Source organism: Polyodon spathula, chromosome 10 (genome assembly GCF_017654505.1).
Source record: "Polyodon spathula isolate WHYD16114869_AA chromosome 10, ASM1765450v1, whole genome shotgun sequence".
NCBI lineage: Eukaryota > Metazoa > Chordata > Actinopteri > Acipenseriformes > Polyodontidae > Polyodon > Polyodon spathula.
Window position 1 is genome coordinate 34,947,105 of NC_054543.1, and position 20,418 is coordinate 34,967,522.

Genomic DNA, 20,418 nt, shown 5'->3' on the forward strand with positions numbered 1-20,418 from the left:
GTACTTTCTTCAAAATAAAGCCCATAGTCTTAGTTTTCAGAAACTCACTCTATGGTTAACCGCAGTAGTATTAACAACTTACAATAATTGTCATTTAAAATCACCTTTTTGTATCTGGTGTTTGAGTCCTCCATGTCACTATTAATCAAATATCATACTGACAAACTAGTTTAAAAGAAAAGTCACAATTAATAAAATGCCTGTCAGCCACATGGAATTGATGCCCCATTACCAACATGTCTAATTAATTTAGCTTACAAATGAAGCAATCACAACGGATGCCTCTTGATAAGCTAGTCATAAATGGAACGAGAACATTACTGGTCCCACAGAAGAAAAGCTTGAAAAAAGGTCAAAGGACCTACTGACCATAATGACATCCTTTTTGACAATTAAGATTTTATTTAATACAATGCCAACAAACGATAATGTATTATTGAAGATTTAAAAAAAAAAAAAAGCTTTAAAAAAGAAAATAGAGGCTATATTCTGAAACATATGATCCACTTTGTGTATCTCATTTGCTCATTGATATTATTTTCTTCATTACACTTCAATCTCAGGTGTAATACATTTTTGAGCCATTTAAAGTTCTAAAAACACCTCAAAACATGACTCTAAATTACCTTTGACCCCTGATAATGTCACATAATCATATTACCCCACGCTGACATATTAAATAAAAAAATATCTTTTTACAACTTGTTTTAATCCTGTGTGTCTGATCACCCCTTCCTTTTTAAAATAATAATTTCAGATAATTTACATGAATAACTGTCTGCTTTTTCATTTATTTGACCACACTGCTAATGATGTACCCACTCTAGAAGGATGTATTAGGACCTAGTCTGTGAAAATGATCTCTACCAGGGGTTGAAGTTCATCATCAGAGTTGGTGCTCAGATGATAGTCTACTTTATTAATGAACCCTGTATAATTGGGGCTTGTGTCAACAGTGTGGAAAGCACATCATATACCCCTGTCTCACTTTCAACAAACAATTCACCCTGTGTGAGGAAAGGATTTGTTTGCAGAGCAGTGGGAAACAAGCAAACAACCCAAACTTAGTTCCTGGAGCTAATAAATCTTTTTTTTTTTTTTTTTTTTAGCTCTCAGGGACAAAACACGTATTTGTTTGGGCAATAACGAGCAAGAACAAACAAGCAATAGGTTATAACTTTTAGTATTTAGTATCATGCCATTTGGTAACATGACTTTCCCAAGCTAGAATGTAAACGTCATATTTTGGGCTCAGTATTTCCTGTTTCCTGTGTGTGAGGATCGACTTTGGACTGAAGATTAAATAGCCTTCTTCCCTCACATTTGTATCTGCCATGAAACCAGTCATATTTTTCTAATACCAAAGTTTCCATAAGTCTACAATCTAATCTGCAACCAAAACTTAAAGGTCAAATAAATAATTCCTCCACAGTATAATACATGATGGCTCTCCTTTCTATCACCATGATGGAAACAATAAGGAATCATTTAAAATCGCTCCCAGTTGCAAACAGATACAGAAATATAGTGTCTAGAAATCTACTGATGCACTGCCAAAACTAGACAATAAAACAGATAGCATGAATTTATGTATGTAAGTTTACAAACATTCAAATGGATCTTCTGTACTAGGGTGCTTTGTTTTGAATTGGAATTAGTTTCCTAAACCCATTAAGTGCCATTGTACTCATTTGAGGACAGTTTACTTAGTGATTTTTCAGAGCATTTTTAACTGACATTTATCTACCTGTTAGTTCAATCTTCTCTTTATTGTTATGATAACTTACTCTAATTTTGTTAGTCTAAATGTAATGTATCAAATGACATAAATACAGCTGGTGTTCTGATTGTTTCAGAAAAAAAGGTACTTAATGGGATAATAGCTGTTTAGGTTTATTATACATAATTTAATACAATTATATATAATAATTGGCATTTCAAAAGTGACTGCTTTCATGTTTTGCAGCAGTTCAAAACACAAAATTTCTATTGAATTCTATTGGATGCTAAATTAAGCAACTAATCATCTCCGTTTTAATTAAATATTAGACAATGAAACCAGGGTCAATCAGAATACAAAGGTGAAAACCATTGAGCTTCATTTGTAATACACAACTTTTTCTGACTTTTATTAAGAAAACGAATTGTCTCAAAATAGGTTTTAGAGGCGTGTCACGTCATCAAAAATAAAACCCTACAAATAATATTAAATAAAAAGACATCCCCTTTTCCTCAATGTTAATCACTGTGGGACATATTCCCTGAATATGATACTAATACATGAACATGAATTAGAAATGTAACTGGATTAATTAATGACACTATGTGTCTTGAGAAACAGGGCAAACAGCTGTGTCTTGAGAAGAGGGCCTCTTTCTTGCAGACATACTGAACTATGTGACCTATTGAATGAGGTGACCAGGGCTAGGTTGCTCCTGAACTGGATTAGGCTGAAAAGACAGTTTAATTATGTACAGATAATTCCCAAGTGGACACCAATAGGTTTGACTCAAGGAAAACATAAACTAGTGATGTCCCAGTGGAAAAGGACATTAAAACATCAAAGGACTGGGAGTTTAAAAAGCAAGATAAACAAATGATCTCATGAAGATGGCTATTTAGCAAAGAGAAAAATGAATGTCCAAGCAAAACTAATATTTTGCGCTCCACATCGAATGCTGAACAAGGTGCTTTCACTCTGCTAAGTGAAGCTGCAACTCCGGGACTCTTCCTAAAAATGGACCCAATTCCAGATTCTGCCTGAAAACTGACCCAAGAAGAGGAAGCAAGCTGCAAGGGAGTCACTACCACAGGCAACAAGACTGAGACCCGGCGAGAAGACTGCCGTAAAACTTACAGCGACTGTTATCAGACAAACCAGTCTGGGTCTGCTGTACACCTAAAACCACAGTATCCAAAAGAATCTGTGCCCTGCTACCTGCGTAACTAAAAAAATTCAGTGAAGAGGACAGAGTGGATGGGCGCTGTTGTGGATCCTATACCAAGGACTGAAGACTTTGTTGCAGCTGTTTATTGATTCTATCGAGAATTGAAAGCTTTGTTGCAGAGTTTGATCCAATATAAGATTTAAGACTTTGTTGCTGAGAGGAGAGCTTTTTATACAGGACACTTCAACAGATTGAGTTTCCAAAGTAACGGATCAAAAAGTCTAAAGCTTCAAGGAACCATTGAGTATAGTTCCAGTTGCATTTTCCTTTCATGGAACTAAATTAATTAATTGTAACACATTCACATAGAATGAAACGGTTAATTATTTAGTTTGCACACTTTTAGTGAAACTTGATGAAGTAACTATAAGAAATCTACCTCATATTGTTGTATGAAGAATTTATTTAAAAGTAAACTTGCCATATCCTTAATCGATATACCATTAGTAAGCTTTATGTGATATATTGTAAGATTGTCTGCATCAGTTCAGTTGAGGCTGAGCTTGTATGTGGGCGCGTGTGTGTGAGCAATTTACTAGCTATGTTACAGCTTGCTTGAGCTGCTGTGGTGGTTGATTTGTGTGTGAGGAGACAGGTGGTGTCATTTTTCAATTGCATGCTAGCCAGCATGAGTGCAGTGAGAGCTTTTGACTTGTGTTTGGTGCTTAGAGACTAAGAGATTTACTTTCTGACTTTTTCTGATTTCTCTTTATTATTTGTGTACTTAATAAAATACTACAATGATTAAACATTCCTCGTGTTTAGCATGTGTATGTGTGTTCATAGTAAATCCTCAATCTTTGTAACATGTCAATTAAATATTATTAATAAGAGAACTAATAAACCCAGATAAACATTAAATTATCAATTATTGAATTGTTCCTACATCACATACCAAAACTCAATTTGAAAAAATATAGATATACAGTATGAATCAACAAGAGGGGTAGTATGTTGACATTTAGACTGACTATATGATAGGATAGGTATGGTAAAATAGGACAGTGTTTATTTTGCCGAAAACAGTTATTTTTCTTTGGATTACAACCCTACAAATCATACCTTGTATAAAAAAAACAAGCTACTGATTATTCAAGTAAAAAATAATACTAGTGAGCTACTATGCATCTGTGCGTGGCTGTGGAGCTACTGCAGATGTACGTGTGACCATGTCAACTGCCGTGTGTGAACTGCCGTGTGTGAACTGCCATGCTCCGGCGCTGCAGAGATAGTCTATTGTCAAATTGCCCAAATGGGCTGGGCAACAGAGAACACAAAGTTCCTGTAGTGAGCAGGTGACTGACCTTGGGGGCAGTCTCTTTCAGGTCCGGAACTAGGGGAGAAGGCTGGTGTCATTCGTGTCCCAGAGGGAGCCTATGGCGGGGTTGAAGGAGGTCTCGCTGCGGGCTCTAGCCTGTGATATGGCTGAGGAGATCGCAGTAGAGCACATCCTTTCGATAGACCACCTCACCCACTTGCTCCAGTATGGTACACGGTCCCACCCAGGGAGCGTCCAGTTTGGGTGATTGTCCCTTCTTTCGGTGGGGGCTGTAAACCCATGCCAATTCCCCCGGCTGAAAGTGGCTTCTTCTCTCCTGTAGGTCATAGTTTCGCTGCTGTTGGATCCTGGTGGTCTGAAAAGGCGTGAGCGCTATCCAGGAGGTCTTGCCAGCACTGGGCATACTCCATTCTGGATGGTTCCTTTTTCCCCCAATAGCTGTCCATACAGGATCTCCCCTGGTGTCCGCAGCTCCCGCCCCATCATTAGCAGGGCTGGGGTGCAGAGTGGACTCCTGCACGGCAAGCCAGCAGGATTAGTGGCAAGTGGAGGTCGCGGTCATATTGGTGCTCACTGGTGGCGATGGCCAGTTGGGTGCACTGTGTGCAGTTAAAACGTTCAACTAAACCATCGCTTGGAGGGTGAAGAGGGGTGGTGTGGGTCTTGCTAATCCCCAGTCATTTGCAGACATCGCCAAAGACCTTGCTCTCGAAATTCTACCCTTGCTCTGAGTGGAGCTCCTGGGGAAGCCCGAACCGGGAGAAGAACCCATCAATGAATGCATCCGCCACCGTCTGTGCCTCCTGGTTTGGCAGCAAGTAGGCTTCTAGCCATTTGATGAACTAGTCTACAGCTGCCAAAACTAACTGTTTCCCAATGTCGGAGGTGGAGAATGGGCCTATAACGTCAATGGCCACCCTCTCCATTGGCTCCCCAACCTGGATCCCCAGTAAAACCGGTCACAGAGGCACGCCAGCGTCTTTGAGATGCTGAAATGCCCTACACTTGGCGCACCATGGTTGGCCTGGAATACGGCGCGCCTGATCACTTTCTTGTTCATGGAGTCCCTCCTTGCTGCACTGGTACACTCCTTCCATGGCCTCACTGAGGAGGCTTCCTGCCCTAAGTGCACACCATTCACGGGAACTCTGAAAAGAGCTGACGCTGGCTGGAATCCAGGGGCTGATGCTGGAATCGGCCATCTCTCTCTCGCTCTGCCCCTGTGTTGCAGGAGCTCTCAAAAGATCTGACGGATGCTGGGGTCTGGGGATTGGTGCTGCGACTGGTCTCCGCTCTCTTTCTCTGCCTACATCTGTTGCAGGAGCTCTTTAAATGGCTGGAGTCCGATGCTCGGTCACTGCCTTACTCTTGGCGCTCACCATTGGTAGCCCTTAAAAAAGACTGGAGGCTGCCGGGACCTTGGATGGGTAGGAAAGATTGGCTGCAATGGCAGTGGCCATCGCTCTGGCTTTCTGCTGGTGTTTCAACCATGATGGACGCCTTTTGCTGGAGCCTTTGAAAGGGCTGGCATGTACCAGAGTTTACACGAAGCCCGTTGCACTGGGTTGGGTGTCTGGTCCCTCTAGAAGGAGCGGCAGGCTTGCTCCGAAGGTCATCGTTCCTTTTGCCAGATCCAGCCGTCCTTTCACCTATTGAAAGAAATCCAACCACAGGATGCACTGGTCCTGGTGACCCAGACCTCCTAGTCGAAGACGGTTCCTCCCAGACACAGCAGCAGTATCCCGCTCATTCTTATCAGGATAGTTGTCCCATCACCGTTCACAGTTGCATCGTCGTGGTTGCCACTTTAGCCTGGCTGTTCTGGCCAGTCTGCTGAAGGATGTCGGATCTGACCAGGGTGACAGTGGATCCGGTGTCTATCAGCGCAGTGCAGGGCACTCCCTCCACCCCGCAGTTCAGATGGAGATGCACCCTGACATTGGTTCTCCCCATGATGACTAGTGTGCTGGTAGTTTGTTGGGGGCTGGAGACGCGGTCTGAAGCTTCCCCTTCTACTTCAGCCCTCTTCCATTTCCCGTCGGTGACTGGTCAGGTCTTGGCCGTGGTGCTTCTTGCCGAGGGCAGTAGGCGCTGATGTGACTGGGCTGTCCACATCCCCAACAGAGCCAGTTGGCGGTGGCTGTCCTGACCATTCTACCATGGCTTCTTGAATGGCCACGATCTCCCGCAGGGCCTCTGCCAATGAGGCTATGCTGTGGGCTGCGTTGACTTCCTCTCACCTACCCATCGTTCGGTGGGTTGCGGTCGACCACCTCTCTCTTCCTGGGTCACATCCTCCCATTCTTGGGGGAGTTGCAGAGCAGTCCGTAGTGACCGGGGCTTATCAAGGCACAGGTACTTGCAGAGCTCACCCAGTCTCATGGCTTCAACGAACTGGAACCAGGCTTGCTTCTCTTGCTCTTGGGCGGCAACATCTGCATACGCCTACCAGGCTTTCCTTTCCAGGTCTGTGGCTAATCAGACCAGGGACTCACCTGCCATCCATGTATGCCTTCAGAACCTGGCCTGCAGCAGATCTGGTTCCCTTATGTTGCCGAACTGACGTTGCAGGGTGGCCACCAGGGTGTGGTAATTACCCATATCTTCCTCAGCCAGGTTCAGCAGCACCATCTGGGTATCCCCTCTCAGCACTGCCATCAGCTGTTGTGCCTTGTCCTCTCCGTTCCACTTGCACAGCTTCCCCAGCACGGTTAGCTGTGCGTGGAAAGCCTCCCAGGTTGTAGTGCCAGCAAAACTGATCAGCTTTGTGGCCCACTGTCCTTCGGTACTGCCTTTGCCATTAGGTCGATTGGCCGGTATTCTTGTATGATTGCAGGCCCCCGCCATGGCATTCTGCTGGCAGTGACTGCTGTCCTTGAGTGCTGGTCTGAACTCGCCTTTCTTTGCTCTGGCGTGTCATTCTGCTGGACCCAGCCGGGCCCCATGTGCTCTGCCGCCAGCGACCACTGCCTCCCAGCACAGCTCTTGAGTTGTTCTTCCAACTGGGTGAGCTCCACCTCATGTTCCTGGATATACCAGGAGAGTCCATCTCCTAGCCACTCTTGCTTGACGCTTGGGCGGTCCGTTCTTGATCCCACTTCTAAAGCCAGTGTAGCATTCTGCGCAAGCAGGCAGGGAAGAAGGGATGCAACACGCTAAAATCAGTTCCAAATTTTTTATTTCGGGATGCTAATCTCTAGTACCCACTCAGAGACCACTGCTTTGACTGCTTCACTGCTTTCTGGAACACAACCAAATCAGGACAGCAACAACAACACATAATTGGCGGCGCAGCACCATTTTATAACATAGCTACGTCCGTTTACGTTAATCGGGTGCCAGAGCATAATAATAATAATGTTTAAATACCTTATTTAATAAGCAGCAGGTGTGCCGCATTAGTTAAATTAGCAACAGGTGTGCTGCATTAACCAACTCTGGGTTTATTTTTGATTGGCCATGTTGAAAAACCATCTTTCTGGGTCATGTAGTCCTCCCCATGACCTTGTTTCCCCTTCAAGGACTACATTTATTCTTTACATTGTTACAGATATAAACTGCACCCTATTTGGGGACCAACATATCGCCCCACTATAACTTCCCACACACTCTATCACAATATATATATATATATATATATATATATATATATATATATATATATATATATATATATATATATATATATATATATATATATATAGTACATTTGTATGATCACCAGAAACCTACACAGTGAATCAGTAAATTCCAAAAGGGCCTCTAAATAAATAAATTAGCTTTTCGTGACTCATTTGTAAAGCATATAGAGAACAAGTGTTCTATTTGGGAATGTTTGCATTCTGTGCCATGTTATAACTATAAACCTCAGTCTGGTTTTCAAGTGTCTGGTTACAGATTGGGTCTATTAGAGCTAATTTGATGTTGTGCATTTCTGGGAACATTTCAGGCAGTTGGCCCCAAATTTCTTTACTTCAGCTGACCTGTGAATATCCCACCTGTTGTGAGCTAGTATGCTACTAATTCCTATTCTAACAAAGCCACTAACAATAATCTTATAAACAGGCAATGCAGAAGTAAACTGATGCTAGAAAGCCATGTATATGGAATACTACCGAAGGAATCATATTAAGCATTATGAAGATTTGCTATTGGCAAGCCATTTTATCACAAATCCCATTGACAATGATGTATAGCTTTGCTATTTGGACAGTTATTTGTGGGACAAATTGCCTCAGTGTCTATTTTTACCTCATGTCAGTGTGTGTGGGGTGTTTGTGATTTAAACCACATCGGTTATGGAGACTGCTAGAATAATCATGTAAAATGGCTGATAACACTTTCCTAACACAATGTAGGTTTCATGTTTGGCTGCTAAGTGCAGTATGCAATTATGGCTGTTCTGGATGTTATCAGAAATAGCTACTGTATCAATGGAAATGAAAAGAAACACAGTATGAAGTCCTTTTTGTACTCTGTCACATGGGGAGCAAAGGGGGAAAAATAATTTAAGAAACGTACTTTCCCCCAACAGAGGAATATTAAACCTAAAATAATAAAAGCATAAAATCAATGCACAGGTTTAATAATATAAATATAATCCTGGCCTCTGTTTACAGTATGTGAAGATGTATCCCCCATGCAAAGCAGTATTATGTGCAAAAAAATAAATTAAAGGCAAATGCAGGACATATATATATATATATATATATATATATATATATATATATATATATATATATATATATATATATATAGATTAATATAGATGTCTTCATTTTGCAAAAAGTTGTGATGGTTATATACCTCTAGAAGGTTGCAGTTGATTTCCTGTGTTAATTCATTTATTAATTTCCGCAGCACTGTGATAACTGCAGTTCCTCCCCAACTCTTAGATTTCATTCAACTCACTTGTCATTTTACATAAAATATTCGCAATGCAGCAGAGTTGCGAGAAAGATGAGACAATTTGCAAGACCTTTTAATATTTGCCCCAAAGTGTGTAAAAATGTCATCTAATTTAAATTACAATCAAATAATAAATCTCTTTTGAGTTTCATTGGTTGTCATATTAACATGGATTGCAAGAGGCACTTTCTGAATTAGATAAGTAAATCAATAACAAGTGCAATTACACTAAGTGTAAAAAATTGATAGCATATTCAAGGCTTGGCTAAAAGTTGCTTGAAAACATAAATTACCAGGAATTATATATATATATATATATATACTATATATAATATATATATATATATATATATATATATATATATATATATATATATATATATATATGTATATATATATATATATATATATATATATATATATATATATATATATATATATATATATATATATATATATATTCCTTTTAATTATGTTTTATTACCAAACTTACCAAAACCTTTTACATATACACCTAATAAAATATATAGCAATCGTCAGTAGTATTTGTGTAGTATATTGTGAGCATGTGGGTCACACAGAGTAGACAAACAAGTGTTTTTCAAATCAAAACCCAAGGTTTATTAGTTTAAACAGAAAAGACAACCCCGTTGAACAATTCAAACAGGACTAAAAAAAAAAAAGCAGCAATGTAAACCAATTGGACCAGTAACCATGACCCGCTGGTGGAAAAGTGTTTTTGCCCGGCAATGCCTGGCCAATAATTGTCCCGATCGCCTGTGAGGGAGTATCTGTCTCCGTTCCATTGTTGTTCCTTTACACCAGCTCACTCGGGCTCTGTATCCCCTGGTTGGACCTCCACGCTGGTTGTTTGTTTACAAGCCTGTGGTCCAAACCCCAGCTCTGCAGGTAGGTCTCTGTGGGTTAGTCATGGATCCGAATGAGCAGACCCCGACGGCCCCCAGTAGCAAAGAGTGATTTGCAGACGCAAACAAAAACGGACAGCTTTTCACAAGAGCTATGTTAAATTCTAAGACCGCAGCTTCCTGCAGGAATGAACCCAGCTTATGTTGGAAACGGCCAGCCAATTAGCTGAGCAGGCTCTCTTTTACCAGCCCCTCATCAGCCAGTAACTGTGCTGATACAGGCCAATTAAGGCTAGTGCTATTGCATTGAGTTTAAACGGTATTTGCCTACCTAACCGCACCTGCAGCCTGTCCGCCTGTTAATCCCTTGACGTCGTGGCAGGCATGTACGCTGCCCATAAGTCCCTCCCATCGTTATTGGCAACACCTGCGAGCGTGCCCCCAATATTTACATATTGCAACATAAACCTAAATTATCAAATCTTTTCAGGGAATATGCAAGAATATATTATGCGTACAGTTTCTGAAATCTGGTAAGTTACATAAAAAGCTAAATATAAAATATGCCTACTGCATCCAATGAACTGACCGCTGTTTACCTCAGATTATTTTGCTTTGTTTACATAAGAACATAGGAAAAATTATAAACAAGAGAATGATATTCAACCAGTGATTGATCCCAGAACTAGTCTAGATTCAAGTCAGTTCTTAAAGGATCTTAATCTCTCAGGAGCAAACACTTTGCTTTGTAACTCATTCCATACACTCACAACTCTGTGTAAAAAACTGTTTCCTACAATTTAACCTAAGCCCAGAGTTTACTGTAACTTTGTTGACCTTATTTCCATGTGTTTGGCCAAAATAAACTAATTTGAAATGTCGTGTAAGAGGATGGAGGCCACCATACATTCCCCAAGTGAGCATTTTTACCACTGCACAGAAGAGCCAGGTTTGTTAATAGATATCGTATAACTTTAGTTGCACTGTATGGGACAGTACGAAGTCTATCAGGATTAAAGAAATCCTGTGCATAATGTTGTCTATTTTGCTAAACACTACTCTATAATTTCCCTTATTACATCGCCTTGTAACAGAACATTGATGTCAGGTTTTGAGCTTTAACAGTTAAGCTTGGATACTAAGACAGAATTATTTTGATAACAGGGGTCGTCACCCTGTATTGATTTTCTTTCATCCCGATCCTCAACAAAGGTCTGAGATTTCTTATCCAGCATGTTAACTCCATTATCAATGTGCACAAGGCTTGCATAAATGAAATTGGAAAGACGGACACAACAACAAAAGGCAGTGGAGTAAGAAATGAAGTAAGGATATATATAGAAAGTATTTTCCCATGAGTTTCTGGTGCCCTTCATGCTATAAAACTCCTTGGATCGGTCACCTCATTCCAGAGATGACCCAAGAGGGCAAGGGATGGGAATCAGTCCTGCCAGCAAGTGGAATGGTTAGAAATGCTTATTTCCTAAAGATAGAGCTCAGAGAAATACTTATCGATGTCATGGTCTGATAGACTTGGCAAAAGGAATATTAAAGACGAGTGGATAAAAAAATCCATGTTTAGTGGTTTAAAAGTTCCTCATCTGGGAAATCGAATCTGCAACTGCAAAAAATGCTTGTTTAAAAAACTTGTTTAAACCTGTGCAGCATTAAATGTAAGTGTGGCAGGGCAAAAACCCTAAAAGGTAAATAGCATCTGTGTGGGAATGTAAGGTTGGCAGGTATGGGGTTAAATGGGACCCTTCCAACAATCACAGGTGTGGCCATTCCCCAATTAGGTAATTGAATGATAATTGTGGAGTGGCCACATGTATAAAAAAAGAAGCAACATCCTTACATACATGGATTTGAATATAAAAAAGTCATTCAATGCTACAATGCTCAATACATATTATGCAGTGTAAACAGCCTTAATCAACCCAATGCATTTTTCTAAGTAATTCCAATTGAAGTGCTCAGTAAAGAAGTTCCTTTTGTAGGGACTGGATCTTCAAATCTGGTTCAAATCTTAATTGGGCTATTTCTTAGTATCAGACCACTAGATTTTTCAGGCAACAATTCAGGTAATTAAAGCCATTCACTAATTAACTCTAATCATTGTAGATTAAACTCAAGGCAACTCAATGCAGTGGTTTGGTTGACTGCACGGCTACATATTATCATATGTGATGACCAGAGTATGGTAGTAACTCCCGTCCAATATTTCAATATATGAGACTGCTTAATTGGACACTGCTATTTCATCTATTAGGAACCAAGTTCAGATCTAACTGTTTAATTCTACAAAATATTACCCAAATCAGACCATCGATTCTGCTCCTGTTGTGAGCATGTTGAAAACTGAGAATTGTCTTGGAATTCTGTCACTTTGACCTGGAGGTAAAAAAATCAAAGGTTTCTCACAATACTTGTAGAAGTCTACCTGTATAACAATAACCTCTACAGCCTACTCAGGTGAAAGACAGACAGACAGACGGAGAAGTGGATGGAAAGCATAATTTTAGTATTCAACAGCCTGCTGTGTTTCAGTATATAGCAAATGGAAGTGCAAGTATGGTAAGATTTTTGGAATTATTTAAGTTTAATGCAGTATTGTCTTCTTACACAGCGCAGCAATACTTAATTACAAACAGTACTTTAATGATGCTTCAGTAACCATTTGGTATGAAAAACAGTTCATCAGTTAAAATTGAACAGAATCCCAAATTCCTGTTTGACAACAGTCCTAGATGTTTACAAAACTGTTTTTAAAATGCTCTTCCTGTGGAGCCTGAGACAGTGGACAATGCCAATAACCCAGGCCACGGTGACATTAATCATTAACACTCAAAATGTATAACATTCCTATGGCTAACTAATGGAGCAGAGTTTTCAACCCTTTCCATGATTTCTCTCGTTTATTTAATAAACACCCCTATTTACATACCTTATTATATTGTTGATAGTTTGCATTGGAAAGCAATTACTTCTTAATAACTCAGGAGTACAGGAAATATGAAATCAGTACAATATGCATTTGACCAAAAACATTTCATGCACAAAAACAGCCAATGGGGCTTGCTCCTTAAATACTTGTAAAGTTACTCATACTGGCAAGTTAAGAATGTTTCTATAGATTTATACTAGGGAATCCATTATAGGTTAATACAGTTTGAATTGGTGGTTTTTGATAGTGAGCCTTAGGAGGTTGCCAAAAACTCAATCTTCCGTATAATCAGAAATATGCATGAAAACTATCACAAACCAAGGTTTAAAATCAGTTTCTGAAAAGCACTAGTAAACTTAAGTTCAGTACATGCAAAATCACCTGACATCACTACACAAGTTAGCTAATACAGCAGTAAGAAATTACATTACACACCTTCTGCTTATTAATTTTTTTTTTTTTAATTATTATTTTCCTTGACCAAAAACAATTATTTCAAAGTGCTGTACTGTCCAGCAGGTTTCAATATTTTTTTTCAAAACTTACACAATATAGAGCAGACATTAGTATAAGGCGCATTCCCACCTGAAATAATAATTTACTGTAATTTGTACCTGGTCACCTACAGAACTATGGTCAGCACACATTGATATTCTTACTGACTACCAGCTCACTATTCTACATATTCACACTAGCAGGAAATGACTGATGCATCCTGGAGAAACTTTAACATAAGGAACTTATTGAAATAGGTTGTATAGAACTCCACAATGAATTTTCAAATTTAGACTTGGCAGCAACCCGTAGCAGATTTATCAAGGTCAAAATACAATTTCCATCGTTTATAACATAAAAAACTAATAAACAAGGTAAGCTCGCTTTTATATCCTTGAAATAGTTATACAGGTTGTTCTTACGTGTATTGTTTTATTACTAATTTATCATTTTTATTTTTATGGAGCTGTCACAAAGACAGCCGGAGTGGGTGGCGTCAGACCAGAGCCAGGAAATAAAACAACAAGAGAGAGGTGGAGTTTGGTGGAGCTGAGCGAATGGTCTTGCTCAGTATTTAATAAATAAACAGAACAGCAAAATAAAAAGATTGTAACATACAAAAACACGGGGCACAGCACTGGTAGCCAAAATAAACAGACATACAAAACGGACCATATAGACAAAACATGGTGAGCTTCTTTTTAACGATTATTATTATTCTTATGATTATTTTTACCTCCATCTCCAATCCCGTTCTCCACTCACAGAACACACAAGCCCGAGTGGGTGAAAACATGTTGCTTTTATGCAGCTGAACCGAGACTCGACTGCTAATCAATCATTCAATTGGAGTCGCGGTACAACTGCATGTGAATTAATAAAGTACAATTCCCCGTGCTCACATATTATTACATTTTACTTGCACGTGAAGTGCTGTGCAATCCTCGTGCCTAAATACAAATATACATTTTAAACACTCATGCTACACAGACCCGTTTATATCCCGTGTACCAATGACTATACACCAACATTTAACACACCACACGCAACATATAACAGAAAATACACACAGGGGCGGGCACTTCGTCACAGGAGCCAACTGCATTTTGGTGTAAAAACCCTTGATAAATCTGACCCCATAAATGTGACTGGTTACTCTTTAACAGATGTGTTTCTTTGGCTTATTAGGCACTCTGATGCTACAGTGATTATAACCTTGGATGGCAACAGTGTGCAACATGTGACTTGACTTAAAATTTCTCATGAATAAATCTGATTAAATTGTCCCTGTTGCTCTGCTCCATCTCCAGTGTTTCATTTTATAGCCATTTTAAAACACAGTTTCAAAGATAACAAATTGGAAACTGTGTTAACAAAAAGAACAAAAAAAATCTAAATTTTTACCCAAAGATGGATATTGCTTTAAAAAAAAAAAAAAAAAAATTGAAGATATAACAATGTCAAGGCTGTTCAAAACAGTATACTTTTGTCAAGGCACATTACTGATCAAAATAAACCGATCTTGTTTAATAATAATAGCTGTCTTTTATAGTGTTTAACGTTTATTGTAATAAGTATGCTTGTTTTTTTTACATTTACAGTACTTGCATATTACCATTCCTCAGTGAATACAGTTCTAGAACTTAAGGATAGATTTCTGGAGTGACGCTTGTTCTTCAAAACAGCCCATTACTAACAAAGACAAAATAGGTATAGAACAAAAAGCATCGATTTTACAGCATGTGTTAAACCATGAGACAGTTGGAATTCTTAACTTTTTTTTAATTAATCTGGAAAGGTAGGTGTAATGAGTTATAAAGCAAATAATATAGAATAGGGATGACTCTTTTACTTTAAGTAGCGTTTTATGTTCATGGCAATATGTTTCGCACTGCAACTTGAGCAGCACACGTTTTGATTTAGGCATTATCTCTAAATCTAGTACTAACAAAAGTCAAACTGCAGTGAGTCTTGTGGGTGTCTCCTATTTCACATCTTTTGCCCAGCAGTTTTGAAAAGAGAAAAAGGGTTCCAAAAACAACTTAAAAACTGTCAAAGTGATTTATTCATTTTCATAAAACTACAAATAATTTTAAAAAAAAGGTCACACCTTTAACAACATAAGTCTTCTGAATTTAATCAAAGTTTGATGGTTTTTTAAAAATGCATTTTCTCCATCTACAGCAAAGGCCAAAAGTGTTGCATTACGCTAGAGAATTAATACATTTTGCTTCATAAAGTTGAATGAAATACTGTTATGTTAACAAACTGCATTACGTACTGCTTTGTTGTACTTAACAAAAAACTGACAAAAATTGAAAAATTTGACATTTCGAAATCTAACATGAAATACTGTACTACTATTACCTAGAATTTTGCCATATCATTTTGTAGTTTCTTTGATTACATGATGTTAAATAAAACATCTAAATTATGTTCATACAGTTATTTTTTAAATTATTTCTCAATCCTGAAATTCAAGACCATTCAACAGATTTGGCCGTAGCTGTATGTTGCTCAAAGGTGTGTAAACTTCCTTCCAAACATCACTCAAGACATGTCGATGAGTCCTGTCATAAACTTTCACTGAATTTTGGCTCACAGCTAGTCTGTGTTGTTTTAATAGTCCAGTCATAGTATGAGGATGATGACAAAAATGTACCAATATTGTACCAATTAATTTTTATTTTGAGGCATGGCTTCCATACAATGATGTTTATAAATACATTCATTATTTTGGTTTCTGTAACCCATCTGCAATTATATTGCAATGATTAAACTGAATTAAAACAAGTAACAGAAAAAAGAATACACATGATGAATAACCACTTGGCTTTTAACATGACAAATATGTATTATTAATTTAGCAGATGCTTTTATCCAAGGCGACATATAGAGACTAGATTGTGTGAACTATGCATCAGCTGCAGCGTCCCTTACAACGTCTCATGTGAAAGACGGAGCACAAGGAGTTTAAGTGACTTGTCCAGGGTCACACAATGAGTCATTGAGTGAGCTAGGGACCTCCTGGTTACAAGCCATTTTCTTTAACCACTGAACCACACGGTGGTTAATAGCCAGTCCTCTTAATAGCCATCCAAACAAAGCACTATACATCTGTTGCTGTAGTTGTATGAATGCTTATGGTATGAATGAATATTATCCAGTGTCAAATACCTGTAGAATCCAATTGTGTTATGGTTATATAACTGTCTAATTTAAAACAAAAGCATACTTTACAAGTTTTTAACAAGACTGCTGTGTGAAATAACTTGCCTCTTGAAATAGCCACTGCTATTAATTTTAGTTTAATGTGGGCAAGTTCAACAACACAAATGTTTTTTTATAATACTGCAAAGCTTTGGTTTTTAGAAGGTTAAAATACTTAAGCCAGGAATCATCCATTTTTGGATATTTAAACTAAACTACTTTATAAACCTGGCATGCCTAGTGTGGATGTATGACAGATGACGGTGTTGCAGTATACTATCAAACGAATCTCTCTGTATAAACAGCATGTTACTAATTTCCATTTTGTGAAAGTTGTTAAAATCAGACTTCCCAAGTTCTGTGATCCATCACCAAAATAATCTTAGACTGGCATAGATGACTCAGTTTAACAAACATTTTAATGGAATGGTCCTTCAGGCAATGGTGGGGTAGCGTTGGAATCGGAAAAAAGGTGGGTGGGAATCAGTGTCATATTTGGTTTCATATACTGTACAGTGACTCAATCCAACCCAAACACAGTTCTGACATTAATACGCACACACACACACATGCACACACATTGTAACCCCAACAGAAATGCCAACAGACCCTAAACTAATAATAATCATTGATTTCATAAATGTGAAGCCAAACTAATATGCAAGTTATCAAGCATTCATATATCTCTGCGAAGCAAGAACATTTTAGAACACCTAAATGCGATACCCCCCCCCCCCCAAAAAATAAAAAATAAATGAATTAGGGAGATTGAACTTGTGCTTGTGCTATCATACATGTTCAGGACAGATTCCTGCACATACCCCCAAACTCAGATTGTATCTTAATAACTTGTGCTAAAGTGTATATAAGTATATTGCGGATTGAACAAGTCTCAGAAGATAAAGAATATCTCTGTCTGCTTGAGCATAATTTCTTACATTCTCACCTCACAAAATAATTATCGGTTGTATAGTTTAAAGTATACAGTAGTCATGCGTTTGTTTGTGTATGGGTATGTTTATATACAGCATTACAAAAAAAATTTACAGAACAGGTATTGAACCCTTAAAACTGCTGAGAGAGAACCCATCTGTCTTTGTTACATACTCTAACTATTTATCAAGCCATTGGAAGGTGCCTTTGATGATATATAACAAATTGTTTTATTCACAGGAAGTTGAATGTCTTCATCGTAGTTGCTACCTGGCAGTGTCCAACACACAAGATAAGTGGAAAATAGTTGTATAAACCCCATAATTTATTTTATTTTTTTAACCACATTTATTTCCATTGGCCCAGAAGACATATAAGAATCACATTGTGTTCTTTATGGATTCATGGTGGAAAGAAGTATATAAAGAGGTTAAATAAACAAAGTACTACACATGTGAGTGGGATTTAGTTTGCTGCACTTTTTATATATGTTTTACATATGCTGCACCCTTATATATATATATACATATATATATATATATATATATATATATATATATATATATATATATATATATATAATATATATACTAAAACCTAATATAGAGGTAGAAGCACACTACAAACTGTTAATTTCTAGTTTTGAAGTATTAACCATGATTTAAACCTTTGTAAATCTAGTTCCACACCCCTGACTGAAAATAAAATGTATGTATGTATGTTCAGAGTTTCTTTAATTTCTATTTGTTAACCACTTCTGCAAATAAGGACTGCAAATTCATTTTTATTCAGATATTTTGCGAAAAATGCAGAAAAAATATGTTTTTAAGTGAGGTCTAGCTGTAATTCATGTTTTGACTGAAAACAAATAAACCATTAGGGCCCTTTTAGGTGGAAAATGCTGGTGTTAAGGTGACAGCATTGGCTATTCAAGCTCACAGCTATGATACACTGCAGATGTCATCAAGTCTTGTCCAATGGGAATTGGATTTAAGTGGTGCTCAAGATGTCACTTGTTATAAACAAAAAAGACAGCCGGAGCAATATTTCCTTTCCAAACACCACAGAATCCTAATAGCAAGTGCCAGAAAAAATGTTATTCCCATGTAGGCTTTCCAGCAGCAACCTATCTTGAAAGTTGGGGGGGGGGGGGGGGGGGGGGGTGGTTGACGTACGGACAATTCCACATGGGGAAAGCTGGCCTCCTCACTTGGAAAAGCAATAAAATAATTGCACGCCACCCATATGCTTTCCAACAATATCCTTTCATTTCAGCAACATCAAAACAACATTCTTCTTGAACTGTGTCTGAACAAACAAACCCTTAAGTTGTTCTGCTTGATTTTAAAGTACTCCTTCGTGTCACTACTCCTTAGTGTTTCATTAAAAAAAAAGCCTGATAATCATTTGCAGTGTTATATAGGTGAATAACACTGCAAAACACACCTAACAGCTGCTGCTCAGCTTTAAATTACATATACAAAAAGAAACCAAATAAACATAAAACAGTTAAACCCTTGCAATCTGTCCAGTCCTGTGAACAATGTTCCACATCTTATAGTCTTTTTACCTCCAATGTCTGCAAATGTTTAAAGCACTTTTACAACTTGTTCAAAGTACAGAGCTAATAATAAAATACTTGATAAGAGGAAAAAAACAGCCCCGCAACAACTATAGTCCAAGTTTTAACAACTTTACTGAATTATTGCTACAGTACTGAAGTGTCACACCCAAGATTATACCTCACTGATTATTAGGGATATAATATAAATTCGATGTCACGAAAAGGGGAGGAAGATTTAAATGAATTCCCCCTTTCTTCTACAAGTCACTTACCTAAAGATGGGTCTGTGGAGTAGTTTCTTCTTGATAGTAACACAGTCCATTTAAAAGTGAGGAAAAACTAAGTTTCTTCTTCCAGAGCAGCCTGGCACCAAACAGTTGTCCTCCTCCTCCTCCTCCTCCTCCTCCTACTACTACGACTACACCGTTGTGAGCACAGAGGTTGGACTTTTTGTGTCTGGAAAGCCTCCCTCTCTCTATGACAGCTTATTAAAACAAGGCCATAGAGGCCATATCAGAGAGGCACTTCTGTGCACCACCAAACAGAGCTGCTTGCGTAAAGCATTGGGAGACAAGTTGAGGCAAGAAAGGAACCGTGCAAGAGACGTCTGATACATTGCCAAGAGCTGCCCAGGTACAAATGTGTTAGATTAATGTAGTCATGTGAACTATGCTGCCATGCACTGAAGTTATAAAACCCTGCACCATAAAAGTGAGGAAGGATTTAAGCAGGAAGCGGCTTATCATTTCTCCAGTAAAAGTTATGCGACTGTTTTAGCGGTCCCATGTGAGAACTTTCTGAAAGTTGTTAAAAGTGAAGTTCAGTACACAAATTAATCTAGATGGATAAGTCTGGTCTGTAAGGCTAACTACATGTTAGGAAATTGTAATTATTTCACAATCTGATTTTTATTTGGTGTGGATGATGTCTAGATCAAGCTATGCAAAACCAAGTAGTACTCATCATTTTTGACACTGCTAATGATGCTGGAAGAGGTCTGGAATAAATGTAGTAGATTTAGTTTTTTTCAGTTACTTCTGCAAAAGAGGTTCCACTACTGCATATGAAATCTATTACAGGAAAGAAGTGTAGACAATAGTGCATTGATTATAGGTGCTGAAAGCCATCAGTCAGGAAGAAATATAATAAAACGTCCCATTATTTCATGAGAACGTTTAAAAACACCTCAAATTTCTCTCTCTCTCTCTCAAATTCAAAGGTGCTTTATTGGCATGACCACACAAAGTACAATATAAACATTAGGATCAACA

General features: G+C 38.3%; 1 protein-coding gene across 2 annotated transcripts in view; it reads right to left on the reverse strand.

Annotated features, from left to right (window-relative positions):
* The window catches only part of LOC121321439 (calcium/calmodulin-dependent 3',5'-cyclic nucleotide phosphodiesterase 1A-like), a 38,617-nt gene extending 19,078 nt beyond the window's left edge, over nt 1-19,539 (reverse strand). For both annotated transcript variants that reach the window (XM_041260388.1, XM_041260387.1), the window contains exon 1: nt 19,420-19,539. In XM_041260388.1, the coding sequence (XP_041116322.1) occupies nt 19,420-19,469 (50 nt within the window). In that variant the 5' untranslated portion in view covers nt 19,470-19,539. The remainder of the gene's footprint in view (nt 1-19,419) is intronic.
* Nucleotides 19,540-20,418: the final 879 nt, after the last annotated feature.